Source organism: Panthera pardus, unplaced genomic scaffold (genome assembly GCF_024362965.1).
Source record: "Panthera pardus isolate Hobbes unplaced genomic scaffold, ASM2436296v1 HiC_scaffold_7, whole genome shotgun sequence".
Classification (NCBI taxonomy): domain Eukaryota; kingdom Metazoa; phylum Chordata; class Mammalia; order Carnivora; family Felidae; genus Panthera; species Panthera pardus.
This window is the reverse complement of record NW_026527002.1, coordinates 71,400,395-71,418,911: the sequence shown is the minus strand read 5'-3', so window position 1 is coordinate 71,418,911 and position 18,517 is coordinate 71,400,395. Positions and strand designations below refer to the sequence as shown.

The 18,517-nt window shown below is 49.7% G+C and overlaps 1 protein-coding gene across 2 annotated transcripts in view; it reads left to right on the top strand.

Moving 5' to 3' along the window:
* The window catches only part of ASAP1 (ArfGAP with SH3 domain, ankyrin repeat and PH domain 1), a 346,825-nt gene that overhangs the window by 310,620 nt on the left and 17,688 nt on the right, over nt 1–18,517 (top strand). Inside the window, exons 24-25 of one of the 2 annotated variants that reach the window (XM_053896106.1) lie at nt 1,543–1,771; nt 12,628–12,798. In XM_053896106.1, the coding sequence (XP_053752081.1) occupies nt 1,543–1,771; nt 12,628–12,798 (400 nt within the window). The remainder of the gene's footprint in view (nt 1–1,542; nt 1,772–12,627; nt 12,799–18,517) is intronic. The other variant, XM_053896107.1, reaches the window with a different exon arrangement.

Genomic DNA, 18,517 nt, shown 5'->3' with positions numbered 1-18,517 from the left:
ACACATAAAATTAGCCATCAAAACAGCTAATTAGTACATAAAAAGGTGTTACGTATTGAGGACTTAAGCATGAACTAGGCCGTGGGAAGCACATTGCCTGTGCTACCTCACGTCGTTGTTACCAAAAGCCCACTACAGCATTGTTATGGCCCCCATTCTACAGAAGGGAGAACTGACCCGGAGATTTTGCCGCCTAAGGTCTCCAAGCTTGTACACACCGTCTCGGGACTACACCCGGTTCTGACTCTCCGAGATCCTAGCTGCCTCTGAAGGTTCGTTCATGCAGCTTTCATCAGCTCTGTATTGAGCGTTTCCTCTTTCCTGGGCAGCATTTAAGGAGTGGTCATACAAAGGTGTCCTAAAGACATTCTTCACTTTGAGGAGAGATAAATTGTAACGGATGACCGTTACAATGAGAGCTTGGGGGAAATCCCTGAGATGTGTTCAGAGGACATAGCAACCGCCTCAGCTTGGCAAGCGGTGAAGACCCTACCAAGGAAGAAGCACTGGAGATGGGTTTCTGAGAGTAGGGAGGAGCTTGCCAAGCAAAGAAGTGGGGAGGAACACATCTTTCCAGGGAGGGAGAGCAGCATGTGCAAAGGCCAAGGGGTCCTGGTAGAGCTGGAAGTCTGGGGGAGGGTCGGAAGCCCAGTGTGTAAGGTGCCTTGGAGTAGGTTTGGGGGGAGAGGGGTCGCGTGGCCCAGGTCAGGAAGCACATCACGGGCCACATTTGGCCTTTGGGCCTTATCCACAGAGATTACCTGTCAGAGGAGCCAGCTTCCCCACCGGCCCTGGCCGCGGTGTGGGAAATAGGCTGGAGCTGAAAGCAGCTGCAACGTGGACTCGAGGGCTCTTCAGGAGGCCTGTGTCCTTGGGGGCTGGTGGGCGCCTGCACCCGGCATAGGGCACTTCTGAGCTCTCCACCCGGGTCCTGGTGGCTCTGGGTAACCTTGAGGCTTCTGCCTTGGGAAGTTGCATGGATGCCACTGCTGTCACCAGGAGTGCAAACACAGGGGACACCCTTATAGGCGACCGAAGACAGTTTTGAATCGGAGAGGCCGGGCTTGGACCCACAGGTCTGAATCGTCAATATCAGGCGTCACTCCGGGCCACGGCGTGGAGGCTGCTTTCTGAGGGGACGTAAAATGAACAGGGAGGCAAGCACGGAGGACTTCGACTTGAGAGGGTTGACCGGGGAGGGAACACGGTGTAGAGACAACACTCAGGTGGGAAGCAGTGCCGTGCTGGCAAAAGTAACCTGCACAGGCAGGCATCTGTTCATTAAAGGTTGCGTCCGACTGTGACCTTAGGCTTCTGAACGCTTGCGGTCGCTAACCAGTGCCTCCCTGATGTGACCCTGCTAATGGTGAGCGGGGAATCAGGGGTGCGAGGTCTGCATCCTTCTCTTGTTGCTGGGTGGCGGCTGACCTCGGAGCACACAGAGAGGCACAGGAACCTGTGCACCTGTGCACCAGGCACAGCGGAGCCTGGAGTGTCGTGCTCGGTGAGTCCTTGCCCACTGCGCTGTTCTGTCCTCCACAGCCGAGCCCCATCAAGAAAGAGCGCTCGCCGAGGCCTCAGAGCTTCTGCCACTCCTCCAGCATCTCCCCCCAGGACAAGCTGTCACTGCCGGGGTTCAGCACCCCGAGGGACAAGCAGCGGCTCTCCTACAGCGCCTTCACCAACCAGATCTTCCCCTCTGCAAGCACAGACTCGCCCACGTCACCAACCACAGAGGCACCCCCGCTGCCTCCGCGAAACGCCGGGAAAGGTACGGACTTTGAGAAGGGCTTTGTGACTCCATCCTCAAAGCTGGTGCAGCCTCGAGGTAAAAATCGCAGGGTGCATCTGTGTGGCAGAATATGGAACGTGACGTCAAGGACAGCTCGAAATAGGGACCTTGCCATTTGCTATAAGCACCAACAGTAAAATAGTGTTGTGGGCACGCCTCGTGTGTTGTGCTGTACTCGTCTCGCAACAGTCCTGTGGGGTATGTGCTCTTGTGCCCGTTTTATAGATGAGGAAACTGAGGCTTGCAGAGGGAGAGTGGCTTGCCCAAGGTCACACAGCCGGTAAGTAGTAGAGTGGAGATTCAGTCCAAGGCCCACCTGGCACCAAAACCTGGGCCCTTTCCTGTCTGCTGTGGGGTGGGATTGCAGTTCTTCTCTGAACAGTTACTTTTCTCTGCACTAAGATGTCTCTCTTCTGAAGATGTTTGTTGGTAGTTACGAAGCCCATCTCGTTCTGTGCTCACAAAAATGAGGTGGGTGCTACGGTTGCTGGCATCCGGCAGACAAGGGGACTGTGGTGCAGAGATGTGGGGTAATGGGCCTCCCGTTCTCAGATATCTGTGATTCTCGCCCGGGTCCTATATGACCTGAGCCCACACTCCTGTGATTTCTGATGAGGATTGTTCTTCCACGAGACCCTACCTGGGACGAATCTTACCCAGAAGAGGGTTGCTGCGGAGAGAGCGTTGTCAGATGTCTCCACCGGGCTAGCACCGAGGGCTAAGGGTCCACTGCCCTGCTCCGTAGCAACAAAGCACATGTCCTGTACGTTGAATCCACAGAGAGTGCTCTGCTCTGAATGTCCGTGCGTTCCCACCTGTGCAAGGACACACTGAGACACAGAAATGGCAACATTAAAGGGTCACCCCAGCCGGGGACAAATTGAGCGCTAGAGTATAGCTTTGGGTTTGGTCTCAGCCAGTAAATCCAAGGGCAGGATTCTCCCAGTGTGCTCAGCTCATGCTAACACAGGTTCCAAAGGGCCTCTCTGTACACAATGCCATGCCTCTTTGAATCACACTGGGGCTATTTTCTGAGAAATGTGAGCTTTATTCAGAACAGCATTTTTTCAGAGCTCATTCTCCATTGAAATAGTGTTATAAATGGGAGCTGTGTTCTTAGACCCCAAATGGCCTCATAGATCATAAAATAAGGGAGAAAAGTTAAAATAAGGTTTTGGCATGAACAGGACTCATCAACGATAACTAGTGATCATAACGTAAGAGTAACAGCATGCATGAGCCGGTGGTTTAACCCGTCAGTGTCTCTTTTGCCATTCCATACGTTGTACCAGAAGGCATATACATAAGGCATCGGAATCCATATTGACACACTGACGTCTCAAGTGCGGATCTGTTCTGCGCTGTGAGAGTACTATGCTGCTGCCCACCTCTGGGTAATGAGATTTCCCCATCAGAGTAGCAATCTCCTAAGATTTCTGTACCCAAAGAAGACCACGAAAAACCTCCAGACCATTCTAAAATAGAGAAATTACTCCGAACGTGTTCGTATCCCTGATTGTGGTTACCCATGAGGTAGTGTTGACCTATCTAGATAGATAGGACGGGCCCGCACCTGTTGAGGGAACCTCCAAGTAATGGAGAATCTTGAAAAAAGTCTAAAGGAGAGGACACCAGAGTCCTGGGGGCCAAGAGACCACCTCACCTCCCTTCACCCCTTCCTGTAATCTCATCTCAAGGGGGACACAGAAACCCACAAAATAACACTATCTGACTTGACGCCAAGCATCTGTCTCCTGCCTGGAATAAATTCTATCTAGCTCTTTACCAAAGGCCCGAAAGACAAAGACCAAATGTGTTAAGTGATCCAGCTGGTAAAACAAGGGCTCGGAGACTTGGCCGTAGCCACCATGGTCAGCTCCGGACCGGCTACACTTCCCTCACGGCCCCGCCCCAGAACTCCCAACACTGAGAGCAGAAATCCCTCTCTGCTGGAACCTGAGTGTTCCTCCAGGCTGCTCATAGTGGGACGTCGGATGCAGAGAGAGCCAGGCAGCAGGGGCTCCCCTGGACTTTACGCAGGGGAGCTGTGCCCTGCAGCCAGCCTGGCTTATGGGCCCCCACATTTGGAAAAGTGACCATGTTTAGAATGGAGATCTTAGAAGACATTGTTGAGGGTCAGCTGACGCTCTGTGCAGAGAGAATTCTCCTCTGTTTTATGGCCCTTACATTTTTTTTTTTTTTTCAGTTCATTCTGTTGAATTGGTAGAACCATTTGCATGAAAACAAGGATGTCTTGAATCTGTCGTTTGGTTGCTCATTTTCCACGGAAGTGATGTCGATGTCTCTGCTTGTGGCAGCGGCCATTTCCACACCCTGAATTTAGGGCTCTGGTGGATGGAGGCTTCCGGTGAGGCCTAGTGGACACTCATGATCCAGTCCCCGCTAATAAGAGGAGTACAGAGGGGAAGAGGAGAGAGAGTTATTCTGAGTCCGCGCAGGAATATTTTCCAGAATCTGCAGCTGCCTCATCAGAACGCGAGGCAGTGTGACCTCAGTTGCCGTCCAGCAAAGTCTCCTTGTGCTCGAGCAGGGCTGCAGTTGGAGTGGGAAGGCTCAGCAGTTCAGAACCCCAAAGTCGCCACTCTTAAGCCTTAGACAGACACATTTTGCTGCCTAACCTCTTCAGACCTGTGAAGCCCAGCAAGTTTAAGTCAAAGCTGCAAAAATTGATTTATGCAGAAGGCACTACCTCGTGATCCACACCTGCCCCCCACTTTACGGTTAGGTCTATTAAGACTGGAAATTCTTCCAGCTTGCCAAAGTTAGGTCTTTCATCTTTCAGCTAAAATTAATGTCCTAGAACCTGGATTTCTGAGAGCCGGAGGGAGCTGAAAGGTGATCGCAGTCTGCAGCCCATCGTACAGCTGAGAAAACTGAGCCCTGGGAAGGGTGAGGAGCTGATCTGAGATCCACACAGTGGCTGTTAGAGGATAGAAAGTAAAAAATGGGCCTTAAGCCTCATCAAACCAGACCTTCTAGTGTCTTCTTTTCCACACTGAGGCAGGCCGTCAGTCACTGCCTTGCATTTCTCGCGGACTTGCCCTGAGAATCCAGTGAGACAGCGTGTAGGGAAAGCATTTGGTAAAAGACAAAGCTGTGAAGTCCCATGAGAGGCGCCCCTGGGACTGTCCGGCCGTGACCACAGACCTCTCTCGAGCACAGAGGACGTGGTGAGCAGCATGGTGCCGTGCTTGTGCTTGGTTGGTTGGTTGGTTGGTTGGATTTAACTCTGTTTCTAAGAGGTTTTAAGCTGTAGAACCGCGGTTTTCTTGCATCGTATGGTTCCACATCTTTTACGTAACAGGGACACAAACCGGAGCTGACGCGAGGCATTATGCAGGTTAATGAGAGGTATGGGAAGCATCTAGCCGAGCGTCTGGCACAGAGTGAGTGCCCCGCGAGGACACTGCTGCTCACACCACAGCCACCCCAGCTCCTCGGCTCCAAAAAGGCTCCTCTGGGGAGAAGGAAGCCAGGGTGACATCACCCAAGTCCCATAAGTGAGCAGGTGCTCTGACGCGAACCTGGTACAGTGCAGGTGCCTTGTGCTCAAGGAGAGGCTTTGTCAAGTAAATGATCAGTGAATGCTACATCTGACCTCAGGAGGCTTGTTTGAATTACTTAAAAGAACTAACTTTCCAAAGTTTGAGAAACACGCACCACTGATGTTAATCACGGCTTTCTCCCGTCTGCTCGCGGAGTCGGGACCCTAGAACCCGGCATTCCGTAGCCCCTGTGAATGTCGGGTGAACACCTGTACGACTTCGTGCCATTGCACTGACGCACGGACCCAGCAGGCGGCCAGCACAACACGGAGCATGGGGCTGGCAGGCCGAGGGTCCCGGTGGGCACTCGCTCCTGGGTGCTCACGTCAGAGTGGTGGGCCAGGTGCCCCCTCTGCCGTCAGCTCAGGTGAGGACACTCAGCACCCTCGCGAATCCCAGAGCAGAGCTCGAGAGTCACGCACTCTCTAAGGCACATCAGCCTGTAGAGCCGCACTGCGGGGGCCTGGGCAGCCGTGAGCCCCTGGCGGGCAAACCTCACTTCCTCCTCGTCCAAGAAGCCTCTTTCCCTTGGCCCACCCAAGAGACAGGGCCCCTTCCTCGAACATGTAATCCTCTCCCAGCCCTGGGCTCTTTTTAATATTTAGCTGATCTTGCTGGGCTCCAGATTCTTCACGTGAGAAACAGGATTGGGTGCCTGCCTCGTTGGCTCACTGCTTGGAGACACGAAATAACGTTCATAATGACGAGCGCATAGCAGGTGCCCGTCGGACCGGGATGCTTTTGATCGTCCTGCATGCGTTCGGTTCAACACATGTTCTGGGCCCTGGGAATACAGCGAAGAAGGGAGAGAAGGCCGCGAGATGTGGCCTGTGCCGCGTTGGAGGAGGAGGGCCAGGGAAGTCTTCAGTCGCTGTGCTGCAACACAGGGGCTTCGAGTGAGCTGTCCTTGCCCCTGGCACGGAGCAGGTGTGCTGAGTCAGTACTTTTGAGCGAATAAACAGCAGGATCAGTGAAAAGCTGTCCCAGAAATGTGTGGCCAGAGTCAGGAGGGGACAGGCCTCTGTCTAACATGACATCAGATATCTCGGGCGTGTGTGGTTGACTTGCTGAAGGTCTACAGAACACATGGGGCATTAGGCCCCAACATGGTGTGTGAGTGTCTTAGACCACATTCCTGCGACTTTTCATTTGAGGTCTGGAGCAATAATCAGGGCAGAGAGGAGGTGTCCTCAGGACGTGAAGGTGGCCTGTTGTCATCAAAGCACATTACACGGTGACGCCAGCTTGCCTAGGAATTATTTTCCTAGTAGCAGCATTATTCATATACTGATGACATTACAGTTTCCTCGGTGGTTTTTGTGTTTTTTTTAATCTCATGGGAAGATAACCATTTGAGTGGCTCGATATTGAACCTTTCCACGGGCTGTCATGCTTCATCCATGTTGGATTTTTTAAATTTTTTGGCCTGTTTTATCAGTCTCCCCTGATCCTGTTGAAAGCGTGGCACATCTGTCTATCCCCTGCCACTGGCCACGTTGCAGGCCACGAGCGTGTCCGGGATTTTTTGCCCTCAGCAGTGGCCACTGGCACAGGCTCGCTGACTAAAGTCACCTGACCGCCAGGTGTGAAAAGGGAAGCAGAGGGAATCTTTGTTGTTGTGCTTCTTACGTAAGGAGATGTACGAGTAATTGTTAAAGAACCACCCTCAGGCCCTTGAATCCAGGTACTATCCTGTTTTTATTGGTGTTCTGGAAGGAGATTGAAGGATGGAGAATAGCTAATGCCGTGTTGTATGTAGCGCAGTATCATGGCTGACTTGTACTGCTGTGCCGGGGTCCCGCCCAGCCCTGTCGCTGACTGCGTGGCCTCCCCGCATACTCCCCTGCACCTTGCCGTGCCTCTGTTTCCCCATTTGAGTGTGAGGATAATAGTGCCCTCCTTACGCACACAGGGTCCTTCTTGATATAAATACATGTGTCTCCATCTTTTTTTTTTTTAAGATTTTATTCATTTTTAAGTAGTGATACCCAACGTGGAACTCGAACTCACAGCCCCAAGATTAAGAGTCACATGCTCCGCCAACTGAGCCAGCCAGGCACCCCTGTCTACTTTTGAAAGTAACAACTGTTAACTTTTCAGCTCTATACCGTGAAAAGCATTTGTCTTGTCCAGAGTTGTGTAGATAGAATTTCTGCTGTTAGCACTTACTGTGTCTGGCATGGCATGTTTAGAACATGTACCTTATACTTCTGTAGACAGCGTTCTCAGAAATTGTCAAGACAATTTTTAAAGCTGTCTTCTGGGTCTTGTTTTCTTACTTGAAATTTCAAGGCTGTGCTTGCATTTGGCCTTCCGGCATGGCAGACCTCTACATGTCTTGTTTTACTAAAAACCAAATGTCCACGTAGGACAATGAAAAAGCATCCTCCTAACTTGTGCCATGAATTATTTTCATACAGTTGTATTGACTGTTCAGAATGGGCCAGGCACTGAGAGACATGAAGACAGCATGAATCTTGCCCCGAGGGACCTTCCAGCCTGAGAAAGAAGAGAAAATCGAGCTGTAATGAAGCGTAGATGTTAAGTGCCATTTAGCTTTGTGGAAGGTCACAGGTAGAAGCAGTTGCCCCAGGGCAAAGGGGAGGGGTTAGAGAAGGCTCTGGATGAGGTTCCATTTGAGCACACCCTTCACAGATGGGGTGCAGAGGTGAGGAGGGAACACAGTCGGCCCAAGGTTCTGGCCAGGGAGGACGTGGGGTCGTTCACAGGAGGAGAGCAGGGTACCATCAAGGATGAGCGCCCGGCCTCCAGTCACACACAGCCAGATTCATGTGCTGTGCCTGGCCACTTTCCTAAACTCTCTGAGCCTTGGGTCTCTGCCACTTTTTTTTTTTTTTTTTTTTTAATGTTTATTTTTGAGAGAGAGCAGAGGAGGGGCAGAGAGTAGGAGACCCAAGCCGAAGCAGACTCCAGGCTCCATGCTGACAGCAGAGAGCCTGAACCGTGAGATCATGACCTGAGCTGAAGTCAGACGCTTAACCGACTGAGCGACCCAGGTGCCCCTGGTCTCTGCCACTTTATAAGGCGAGTTCTAGATAATGTGTATAAATCTCTCCTGAGTGTTAGGTCAGACACACAATACTTAGGAAATGGTAGCTCTAGAGAATTTAGGAAATGTAGAAGGAGGTTTGAAAAGCATGCCGACGGTGAATTTAGGAATGGGTTTTTTTTAAGAAACAGATTTTAGGTGTACATGAATGGCTTTTCAGAGGCTAAGTGGATTCCTTTCCTTGTTGTTGAAGATAAGAGTCCTGTCTGGTGAGGTTTCATTTAAACCGTCTCTGTAGTCCGTGGATGTACTATTTTCCCGTTAGGGGGCTTTGGCAAACAGAGGAAATACCAGTTCGTGGGCGGGTCTCAGGAAATAGCTTCAGGCTTTTGGGAGCGTGAGTGGTGGGACCCTCGACCTAGAACAAGGGCTTTGCAAACTGCCCAGAGTGAGCATAGCGGCTTCGAGATGGATAGGGACCTCACGTGCGAGCTTCCTGAGCTCTGGCCGTGTGCCGGCCACACGTCCGAGGTACAGACCCCATTTAGGGCCTCCCCGAACTGATGACATTGAGGTACTCATGACAGCGCAGCCCCCAGGAGTCCAGCAGGCGCCACTGGAGCTGAAGGCACAGCACAGCGTCCGAACAGAGAGGCCCAGAGGGCTCGTGGCTTGTGGAGCAGGGCCCCTGCCGTGCAAACTCTCAGAAAGAGCTGAGTGAGTTGTCTCCTCTGAGAAAGACCTTCTGATAACTTCACTAACCTCACGGTTATTTATAGCAGTTTTGGAAGCTTTTTAGAGCCATATTTTTAAGCAAAAAGAAACGATAATTTGACATGATAGCCGATATTAGTGGCAAATGACGACTGGGGTGTTTTCTCCTTCCTTCCCCAGGCCCTAACAAGCTGTCCATGTCACCTCCAAGCGTCCCCCACACCTGTTAATCTTGCCTCTCAGCCTTTTTTGTGTTTGTTCGATGCTGTGTTTATTCTATTTTGTTTTCTTTTAGCTCTCTTTATCCTGCCAGAATTGCTTCCTTCCTAAACCAGGACTCAGATTATTTTGCATAAAACATCCCCTTTAGCATTTAGAGACTAGTTGCTAATTTTAAAAGTCTTCTGAGCTTTTTAAATCTTAAAAATATGAAAAAAAAAAAGTTTAAGTCTGTTTTTCTGGGGCCTCTGTGCTGTCAGCGCAGAGCCTGACACGGGGCTCAAACCCAAGAACTGTGAGATCGTGACCTGAGCCGAAATCAAGTGTCGGATGCTCAACCAACTGAGCCACCCAGGTGCCCCTTCAGCCTTTTTTGAACCCGTGCCCTACCAGCCAAGCAGATTTTATGACACCTCCCCCCTTTTCTGTAGCTTCTATTACAAAACAACAGGTGTATCTGCGTGTGTGTTTTCTGGCCATGGAATTAGATTACTGTATTGAATATTTCTTTTCAAACTTAACATGTCCCTGCTGTTTCTTCCTATTTCTAGTGTTTGGTTGGTCACTCCAAGTGAAACCCTTCTGTCTTTCTTAAGAATCACCAGCCTCGGGGCGCCTGAGTGGCTCAGTCAGTTTAGCGGCCGACTTCAGCTCAGGCCATGATCTCATGGTTCATGAGTTCGGGCTGTGCGTCGGGCTCTGTGCTGACAGCTCAGAGCCTGCAGCCTGCTTCGGATTCTGTGTCTCCCTCCCTCTCTGCCCCTCCCCCGCTTACGCTCTGTCTCTCCTTCAAAAAAATAAACATTAAAAAAAATTTTTTTTAAATCACCAGCCTTAAAAAGATAGAAGTAGCAGTTCATTCGTCCACATATCCAATACTATATTAACTGAATTCAACTTACTGTACACCAGGCCAGAAAAAAAGCCTGGCCCGGATAGAATTACAGTCTGGTGGGGGAGACAGGCACTAGACAAATAAACAAAAGATAAGTGATTACAGTTGAAAGAAAGTAAGACAGAAGTATGTAATCCTGTGTGGAACACTAATCCCTTCATCTCTGAAATGCTGGCTCAGGAGGCTGGATTTTGCTTGGTTTGTGGTTACAGGACGACTCTGTGGTCTGATGCCTCCTGAAATCAGGTACACCCACAACTTTGCAGAGACAGAGCCCCATTAGTGCCTTGTCTTTGGCAATTTTTGTTTCTCAGGGTTCGGAGTTGATGGAATGACTTTTAGCTGCACTGCAGCAGAAAATCCCTAGGTGGCGATAAAGAGAAAAGTACTAGAGAGAATTTCCTCATTGTGTATTCTCTATTCTCCCTTTATTTCCAAGAGGAAAGTTCACTTCCTAATACGGAGCCCTTGCTGTTGTTACCAGTGTTGTTTTCCTCCCGTGAGCAGCGCACGAAGCGCAGTCCTGGCTTTCGGGAACAGCGGCGTGAGGCGGGCGAGCACTGCACCAGGCCCAGAGACCTGCACTCCACGGCCTCACACCTCATGGTGCTGGAACCTTCCACACGCCACACTCCTGCTTTCCTGACTGTGGAGTGGGGGCAACAGTGAAAAACCAACGGCAAGAGCAAATACGAACACATTTTGAGAAGTTACAAATCTTTACACAAATGGAAGGCTGTAGTAACAGTCACTTTTTGTTGACAAAATAGTTTCCACAACTGCAGTGACCGGTGCCATACTCGGGTGCTAATTTGGAGGAACAGCAGGGCTTCTGTCACATGTCACATCAGCAGGACAGAGAGGCTAAATTGTATAGCGTGGGCCATTTTATCCTAAAGCAGATTTTTTTTTAAATTTTTTTAAAGTTTATTTTTGATAGAGCGAGAGAGAGAGAGAACGAGCAGGGAAGGGGCAGAGAGAGAGGGAGACACAGAATCCCAAGCAGGCTCCATGCTGTCAGCACGGAGCCCGATGCGGGGCTCAAACTCCCGAACCTCGAGATCCTGACCTGAACCAAAACCAAGAGTTAGACGCTTGACCGACTGAGCCCCAAGCAGATGACCATTTTACTGGGATTGCCAGTACTGACTTCCAAAGCGAGACTGTCTTTGAGAGTCACTGGTGCAAGTCATTGCTGGTACTGACCAGGAATCGACATCGGGAACTATCGAGGCTTATTTTACCAAAGAAGGAAGCCAGAAGTAATTGAGCTTTTCTTTTAATACACAGAATGTAAAAAAAAAAAAAAAAAAATACACAGAATGTAAAAAGCTCTTTTGGAGCCTGTCTGGATCACCAGGTATCTACTATCCTCGTTAAAAATTTGGTATGGCAGTCGTTCTTAGCTTTCTTTGATGTCTTTCCTTTCTTTGTTTTTTGTTTTTCTTTTTTAATGCTTGCAGAAATAGTTGTCTGTGAACACAGTTAAACCATAAACCTGGTAATTCTCCGTAAAGAGATGTTTGTCAAAGTGTGCAACACACAGTGCCTGGCACACACCAGCCACTTCAGTGCGAAGAAACAAAAAATACCATAATACTAATCCCATAACATCTCTCAAAAACAACTCATTTTTCCTTAAAACATTAGTCCAAAAAGTCAAGATTTACCGTAGTGGTTGTGTGTGTGTGTGTATGTAATATTAATTTTTTTACTGCCATCCTGTCTTCACCTCTGGAGAAAGTTGAGTCTTTTTTTTAAGTCTATAGAAACCAGTGTCTAATTTATATAACTTTTTCAAGCTTTCAATATAGTACGTGGTTTATGATTTCTAGAACAGTTCAGAATTGGAGGAAAAAAGAGTTTTTGGATTTCTCATTTTCCCAAGTAATTCTCTACATTAGATCCTTCCTTCTTGATAAATGTCATTAAGAACTTTTTTTATGCCAAGTTTTCTGACTAAAAGAAAAAGTTGTAGAGAGAAAAATCCTATGCTGTGAATATTTTCATGTTTCGCCGTGCGGCCCCCTGAAGGGTTAGCCTATCCTTTGTTCTTTCTCCGTTGATTCTGCTGGTGGTGCTTTGTTCCTTCTTCCTCAGTAGATTTTATGATGGTCCCACTAAGTTGTCCATTTAAAAATGTATGTTTGATTTTTCCCACGGTACCTAAATGACCTAACCCCATTAGCAGTCCATGGGATCGGCGTTTCCTTAAAAGCACACGCTTCCCTTTCTTTTCTTGTGATTTTTTTTTTTTAACCAGCAATTTGGAAACCCCTGTTTGTGAGTGACTGAGCTGATGGGGTTGGCCGTACCCAGCTTTGAGCTTTGAGCACCATATACCACATTTGGTGTCGGAAGTGACTGCATACTGGCTGTTCTGTCTGTGAGCCTGGGATTAACCTTCCTGCCCCATTCGATTCCTTTCTAGGTCCAACTGGCCCTCCTTCAACACTCCCTCTAAGCACCCAGACCTCTAGTGGCAGCTCCACCCTGTCCAAGAAGAGGCCTCCTCCCCCACCACCCGGACACAAGAGAACCCTATCCGACCCTCCCAGCCCACTACCTCACGGGCCCCCAAACAAAGGCGCAGTTCCTTGGGGTAAGTCATCCTGAAGTCAGGGCCCGTGCTGCCCGGGCCAGGCAGTGCGTGGGGTGCAGTGGGCAGTGGACACTTAGCACATCCAGCAAGCGGACCAGACCGCACACAGGCCGGATGAGGGCCTGGATACACACGGGTGTGATTGCGTTTAAGGCCAAGAAGCATCTGGGAAAACACTTAGGCTCGTTTAAAAACCAGAGCGATACGTGAAGTGCTGAGCATTTCCGGTGCACCTGTCACAGAATCTCTTGCAGTCACTGTAGCAACGCTGAGCAGCGGGTATCGCCAGCCTCGTTGACGGATGAGGAAACAGAGGCCCAGGAAAGCCGCGTAATCCATTCTCACAGCAGCCAGAACATAAACCAGAAATTTTTCTCAAAATATAAACCAGACCTAGTCACTTCTCACCTTTAAAGCTTTCCTGCTGTGCTTCAGGGTGAACGCCAGCTCCTTGCCCCGGGACCTAGAGGGCTCACCTCTCAGCACCTCCCCTCTGCGCACGGCCCACCCTGCGTCTTCACGGCATGTCAGGCACACCAGGCTGTCCCTCCCGAGGCCGGTCCGCTGCCTGCATCCGTGTCGTGTGCTTTGAGAGTCTGGCTCCCCTTTGTGCTTCTGGGCTTGAACGTTTCTGTTTCCAGCTCCCCTCTCGACAGGAGCTTCCTCCCCACCCGTTTCCTTTAGAGCACCTGATCACCGTGGAGAAGTACTCTGCATTTGGCTCCTTGGTCTCTCTAGAATGTGAGCTCCATGAGAGCAGGGATTTTGTCTGTCTTCTCTTTAGCGTTTACATGGCCTAGAATCTAGCCTGTGTACGGTAGGGCCTCGGTAATCACTTGAGAATAGATAAATGTTCACAGAGTCCGTTGGTGACGTTGACAGGGGACAACAAATTTACATCCACGAGGCACGTAATTTCCACCCCGCCTACCTTTTTAGTTCCCCAGAACTCTTCACTAGCCCACAGCAATTTAAATCGGGAAGCAGGAGTCTCCCCAGTGCCCAGGGGGTCAGGCCCATGACAGGCATGCCGAGAAAGAGCAGCTGTACCGAAGGAGCACGCTCGTTTGCCTGGGTCACCTCCTTCTGCCATTGAGTTTCACTGCAGCTTCTCTTTCCTTCGGTTTGAGAGCGTAACTGATAGGTAATTCAGCTGAATGCATTACGAGGCCTCTTCAAAAGCCTGTACTAAGGTGTCGTGAACCTGGGGAGCTCCTGGAAAAAGCCATACTTCCCCATTTGCAGGTTAGCACACGTCTGTCATCTGGCCACAGTGCCACAGTGTGTGTGCGAGTATGTCTGTGCCTTTGGCCATTCGGCTCGCATGCGTACGTGCCTGTCGTTGGTTGCCTCTCAGCCCATCTGCTCAGGGAGCCCCTGGCCTCGTGAGGGAGGCAGGCAGACAAATGAGTGAGTGCTCTGTACTCTTTAGGGCTCACGTGTCCACTGCATCCTGTGGACATGCTGAGAAATCGTGTCAAACTGCAGGGAAAGCTTTGTGGGGGGCCCTGAAGAGTCGGTCCCCCGGTGAGACAGGCCAGGGAGGAGCAGTGGGGGATTCGCACAGCCACACACTGGTATATCGAGTGTGCCCTCGACCTGTCCATGGTCGCCTTCCAGGGCCTTCAGCCATCCCCAGACCTCACCCAAGAGGACTTTGCAGACCCAGATGACATGCCTTTGAAGGGCACACCCGTGCAGATGTTCAGACCACAGATCATAAACTTTGATCCTGTTGTTGAATCAGTTTTTATTTCTGTGTAAAGTTTATAGTGCCTTATTCACCTCATAGGTGCAGTCGGCCTATAATGAATTGTACGAAATCTGTTTTTTGGCTTAGGAATCCTCACTTTCTTAGATAACTTTCACATCACTCAGCAGCAGGCTAGTAGCTGCTGGTCTTATGTATGTTTTGTTCTTTGCTTTTGTGGACAAGGGGCATTTTTCATTAAGAAGCAAAGTTACCGCTTTAGGCGAATTAGTGCCACCAAAAGGGAGCCTTTCGAAGATGGGCGCTGAGTGGTCTGCTGGCCGCTCTCGCCAGCTAGAGCCTCCCACCTACAGCCAGCCGTGAGGGGCAAACATCAGAATCTGTCTGTGGCATAGGGACAATTCTTCACGTCACAGGCCTTGGTCATCACTCACAAACAACCCCAAATAGTAATTCTGGGACTCTCAGGGTCATTCTTTCTACATCGGTGTGTGTGCACATACGTGAGATCTACTTAAAGGCACCTACGGACACAGGTATGGTAAGTGCTTGGTCCCTCCCTAGCTCTCTCCCACTGACATCATGTTCCAGAAGCTAGAGGCAGGATCCAGACTGATTATTATTATTATTATTTTTTAGCAAGTTTTTTTTTTTTTTTAATGTTGATTTATTTAGAGAGCAAGCACTCGGTGGGGAGGGGCAGAGAGAGAGAGGGAGAGAGGGAATCCCAAGCAGGCTCCACACTGATAGTCCAGAGCCCTACTTGGGGCTCGATCTCACAACCATGAGATCATGATCTGAGCTGAAATCAAGAGTCAGGCACTTAACCTACTGAGGCACCCAGGTGCCCCCAGGCTGATCATTGGTAAAACACATGGGGTATCAGACCCCTAGACCTGCTACGATGCCTCCAGCTTCCATCCATGGATCATCTTTCCAGTGCCTCTCTTGTTCCCCTAACCCTCCCATCTCTCCCCTGCCCGAGCTGGGGGCCTTTGGGGACTATCTGAGACCAGGTTCCGGGTCTGGTAGGCAGTGGGGGGATACCAGCATGAGGAGGTAGTATAGTCACAGCCTCCTGGCTCCCCCAGGCCTCGTGTACCCACCCCCTGAAAAGCAACGTGCCTGCCCTATTGAGGTATGCCAGCTTCCCAGGCTACATTCTTTTCTCTAAGATCTGAGCCTTTGCTCATAATGCGCCTCGAACTGGAATATTCAACTCGTGTGTGCTGATGCTTAGTCGTCCTTCCAGATCTGCTCTCCAGGGACGCGCCTGAGGGGCCTTCCCAGGCCAGCCACCACCTTACCCCCATTCTGGCCCCTCGGGCACAGGGGTTGCCACAGTGCTGTGTGCACCTCTCTTCCCCAGACCATTGTGAATTTGCAAGGGCCTGTGCTGTGTCTGTCTCAGAGTAGAGTGCTCCAGTGTGGACCCTGTGCCATACCCAGATCCTAATCAGTCTCTACCACCTTCTAGCCCTGTGGCTTTCGGCAGTTATTTTTTCATTCTTCATCCCTCAGTTTCTCTGGCTGTGAAATGGGACTAGTTAATAGTAATTATCTAAATGTTTTTTGTCTTAAGTTTTATTTAAGTAATCTCTACATCCAGTGTAGGGCTCGAACTCACAACCCCAAGATCGAGAGTCTCATGCTTCCCCGACTGAGCCAGCCAGGCACCCCAGTACTTACCTAATCTTAACCACATTTCCAGAAAGTAAGAAATGCTGGGACCCTGACTTTCAGGACACTGAGACATAGAAAGATTAAATCATCTGCCCAAGTTCCCACGGCCGGTACTCGGGGAGCCAGGATCCATCACCAGCCTGTGTGGCTGGGGAGCTGCAGTCTTCCCCTCGCCGTGCTCTGTTGTGCTGTGCACATGGTAGCACAGTGATCCTGGGACTGTCCCCCACCTCCGCCTGGCTGTATGCCTCCTCGTCCATCTGTAGCCTGGAGCCCTGGTGTGCGGGGAGGGCCACTCAGGCCTTCTCCCTGCCAGAACCACAGTGGCCGCAGCACCCAAAATAGCCCAGGCATCACATTACTGAAGTCCCGCTCTTGTGATGAATTCAGCCATCTGTCTCGGGAGACTGCTAAGGCAGGCTTTTGTTTACAAAACAAAGTGGCTTATAGGCAGATTTGCGTTTTATGGGGAGTTTGGTTTTTCAGGTGGGTGTCATTAAACCTCACCTTTGGAGATAAGTAATTTGTTTGTAACCTATTCTATAACAGGCCAACACATATTTTACTACAATTTAAGTAAAATTAATGAAGAAATGAGAACAAAGGAAGAACAAAGGTAACTAGCACATGGTCCAGGAGTTTGATCTCTGCACAAAATGTGTAATAGAAGTTCACATACAATGGCTGGAAATAGACCATAGATTTGACACTGAGCTTCCTACCAGCAAGAGCAAAAACAAAAACAAAAACAAAAAAACCTCCAATTATCCAGTTTATGGCGGCCATAAGTTTAACCCACTTCTCATACTTAAGAGTCTTGTAATTAATACCTGAGAACTACTTGCCCCAAGACCTCTGTCCTTTGGCAGGTGTTCAGAGAAGTCTCTATAGCACACGTCACAGGAAACCATAATACGTACTAAAAGAACATTCTGGAAGCCTGGGTTCCAATCTAGGTTCTACCAATCCCAAGCTAAGTGATCTCTGGAAACCATTAGGTTCCTTGTCTTTGTTCACTGGGATTTAAAACTGTATAAGCTTTTTTTTATTGTAGAGCATATACTAGAAGAAAAACCATACCACAAATCGATTCACTTCTCTTATTTCAAGGCCAGAACTTTGGGTGAAAGCCTCAGTATTTGAAATGTCTAATCATTGGAGCAGTATTGGTTTGTAAAAGAGCCTCTGGACAGAAATTTCCCTTTTCTTCGGTTTCCCAACATATTTTTATGTTAGCTCCCTGCCCCCCACCCCCCAACCCCACTGTGCATGCAGCTCTAGAAGTTAATAATGGTGGCTACCATCTGTAAATTGTTTCCCCTGCCCTGGGGCCGTGCACTGGTTCAGTCATCGTCCTATTTAGCCATCATAGCCATCCTATAAGATAGACACCATCACTGTCTCCATTCTATCAGTGAGGAAGTTGAAGCACAGAGTGGTCAAGTGCTCGTAGAAGATCACAAATCCACTAACTTCAGAGCTGTGGTATCAAGGCTCATGTATTTATCCACTTTTCCGGAAGATTCCTGGAGCCTGTGTGTCATTCACTCCTGGGCCAGTGCCCTCCTCTCTCTCCATAAATTCTTGGCCCGAAGTTTCAGAGCTAAAGTAGGTAGCCCCGAGTCTGCCACAACTCCTTCAGCTGCTGGCCCAGCATCTGTCTCCAGCTCTCTCTTACACCCAACTTTTGTACGCGAGAGGCCTTTTCCAAGTTGCGTGAAGAGAGGAAAAGGGATGAAACTGCTTCCGTGTTTTTGGTCCTTCCTTGAATACTGTCCTTTCTCCAGAAATATGTCTAAGCCACACTTTTCTTCCCAGACATGGCTCGTGGCCTTTGTCTGGCCACGAGATTGATGGGATTCCTGGCTGCCAGACCACAGAGGCCTTCCCACCAGGTGCGGGGGGAATGCAGCTGTGGGCAGAGAAGCACGTGAGTCCTGCTGACTTCCTTCAGCAAGAGCCTGGTGACTGCTCCATGCCAGAGACTGGGCTGGCCAGTGGGGTCACAAAGACGACCAATGTTCGCCCAATGAGTAAATCCTCATCGTTCTGTTACATTCCATCAGAGAGCTATGAATAATCATTACCATTTGTGTCGCGTTCCCTGTGGCCCTGCACGGTGCCCTGCGCTCCATAATTTATCTCTTGTGATGCTCTTACCCATCTAGTGGGGTAGATACTGTTTGGTTCCCATTATATAAATGAGGGGACTGACGCTTAGTAGAAAAAGCAGAGTAGTCCAAACCCCTACCCACTGGGCGATGGCTTGGCTGGCTCCGAAATTTGCACCTTTAACCACTGCTCTGTGAGTAGTGGTTGTAGGCT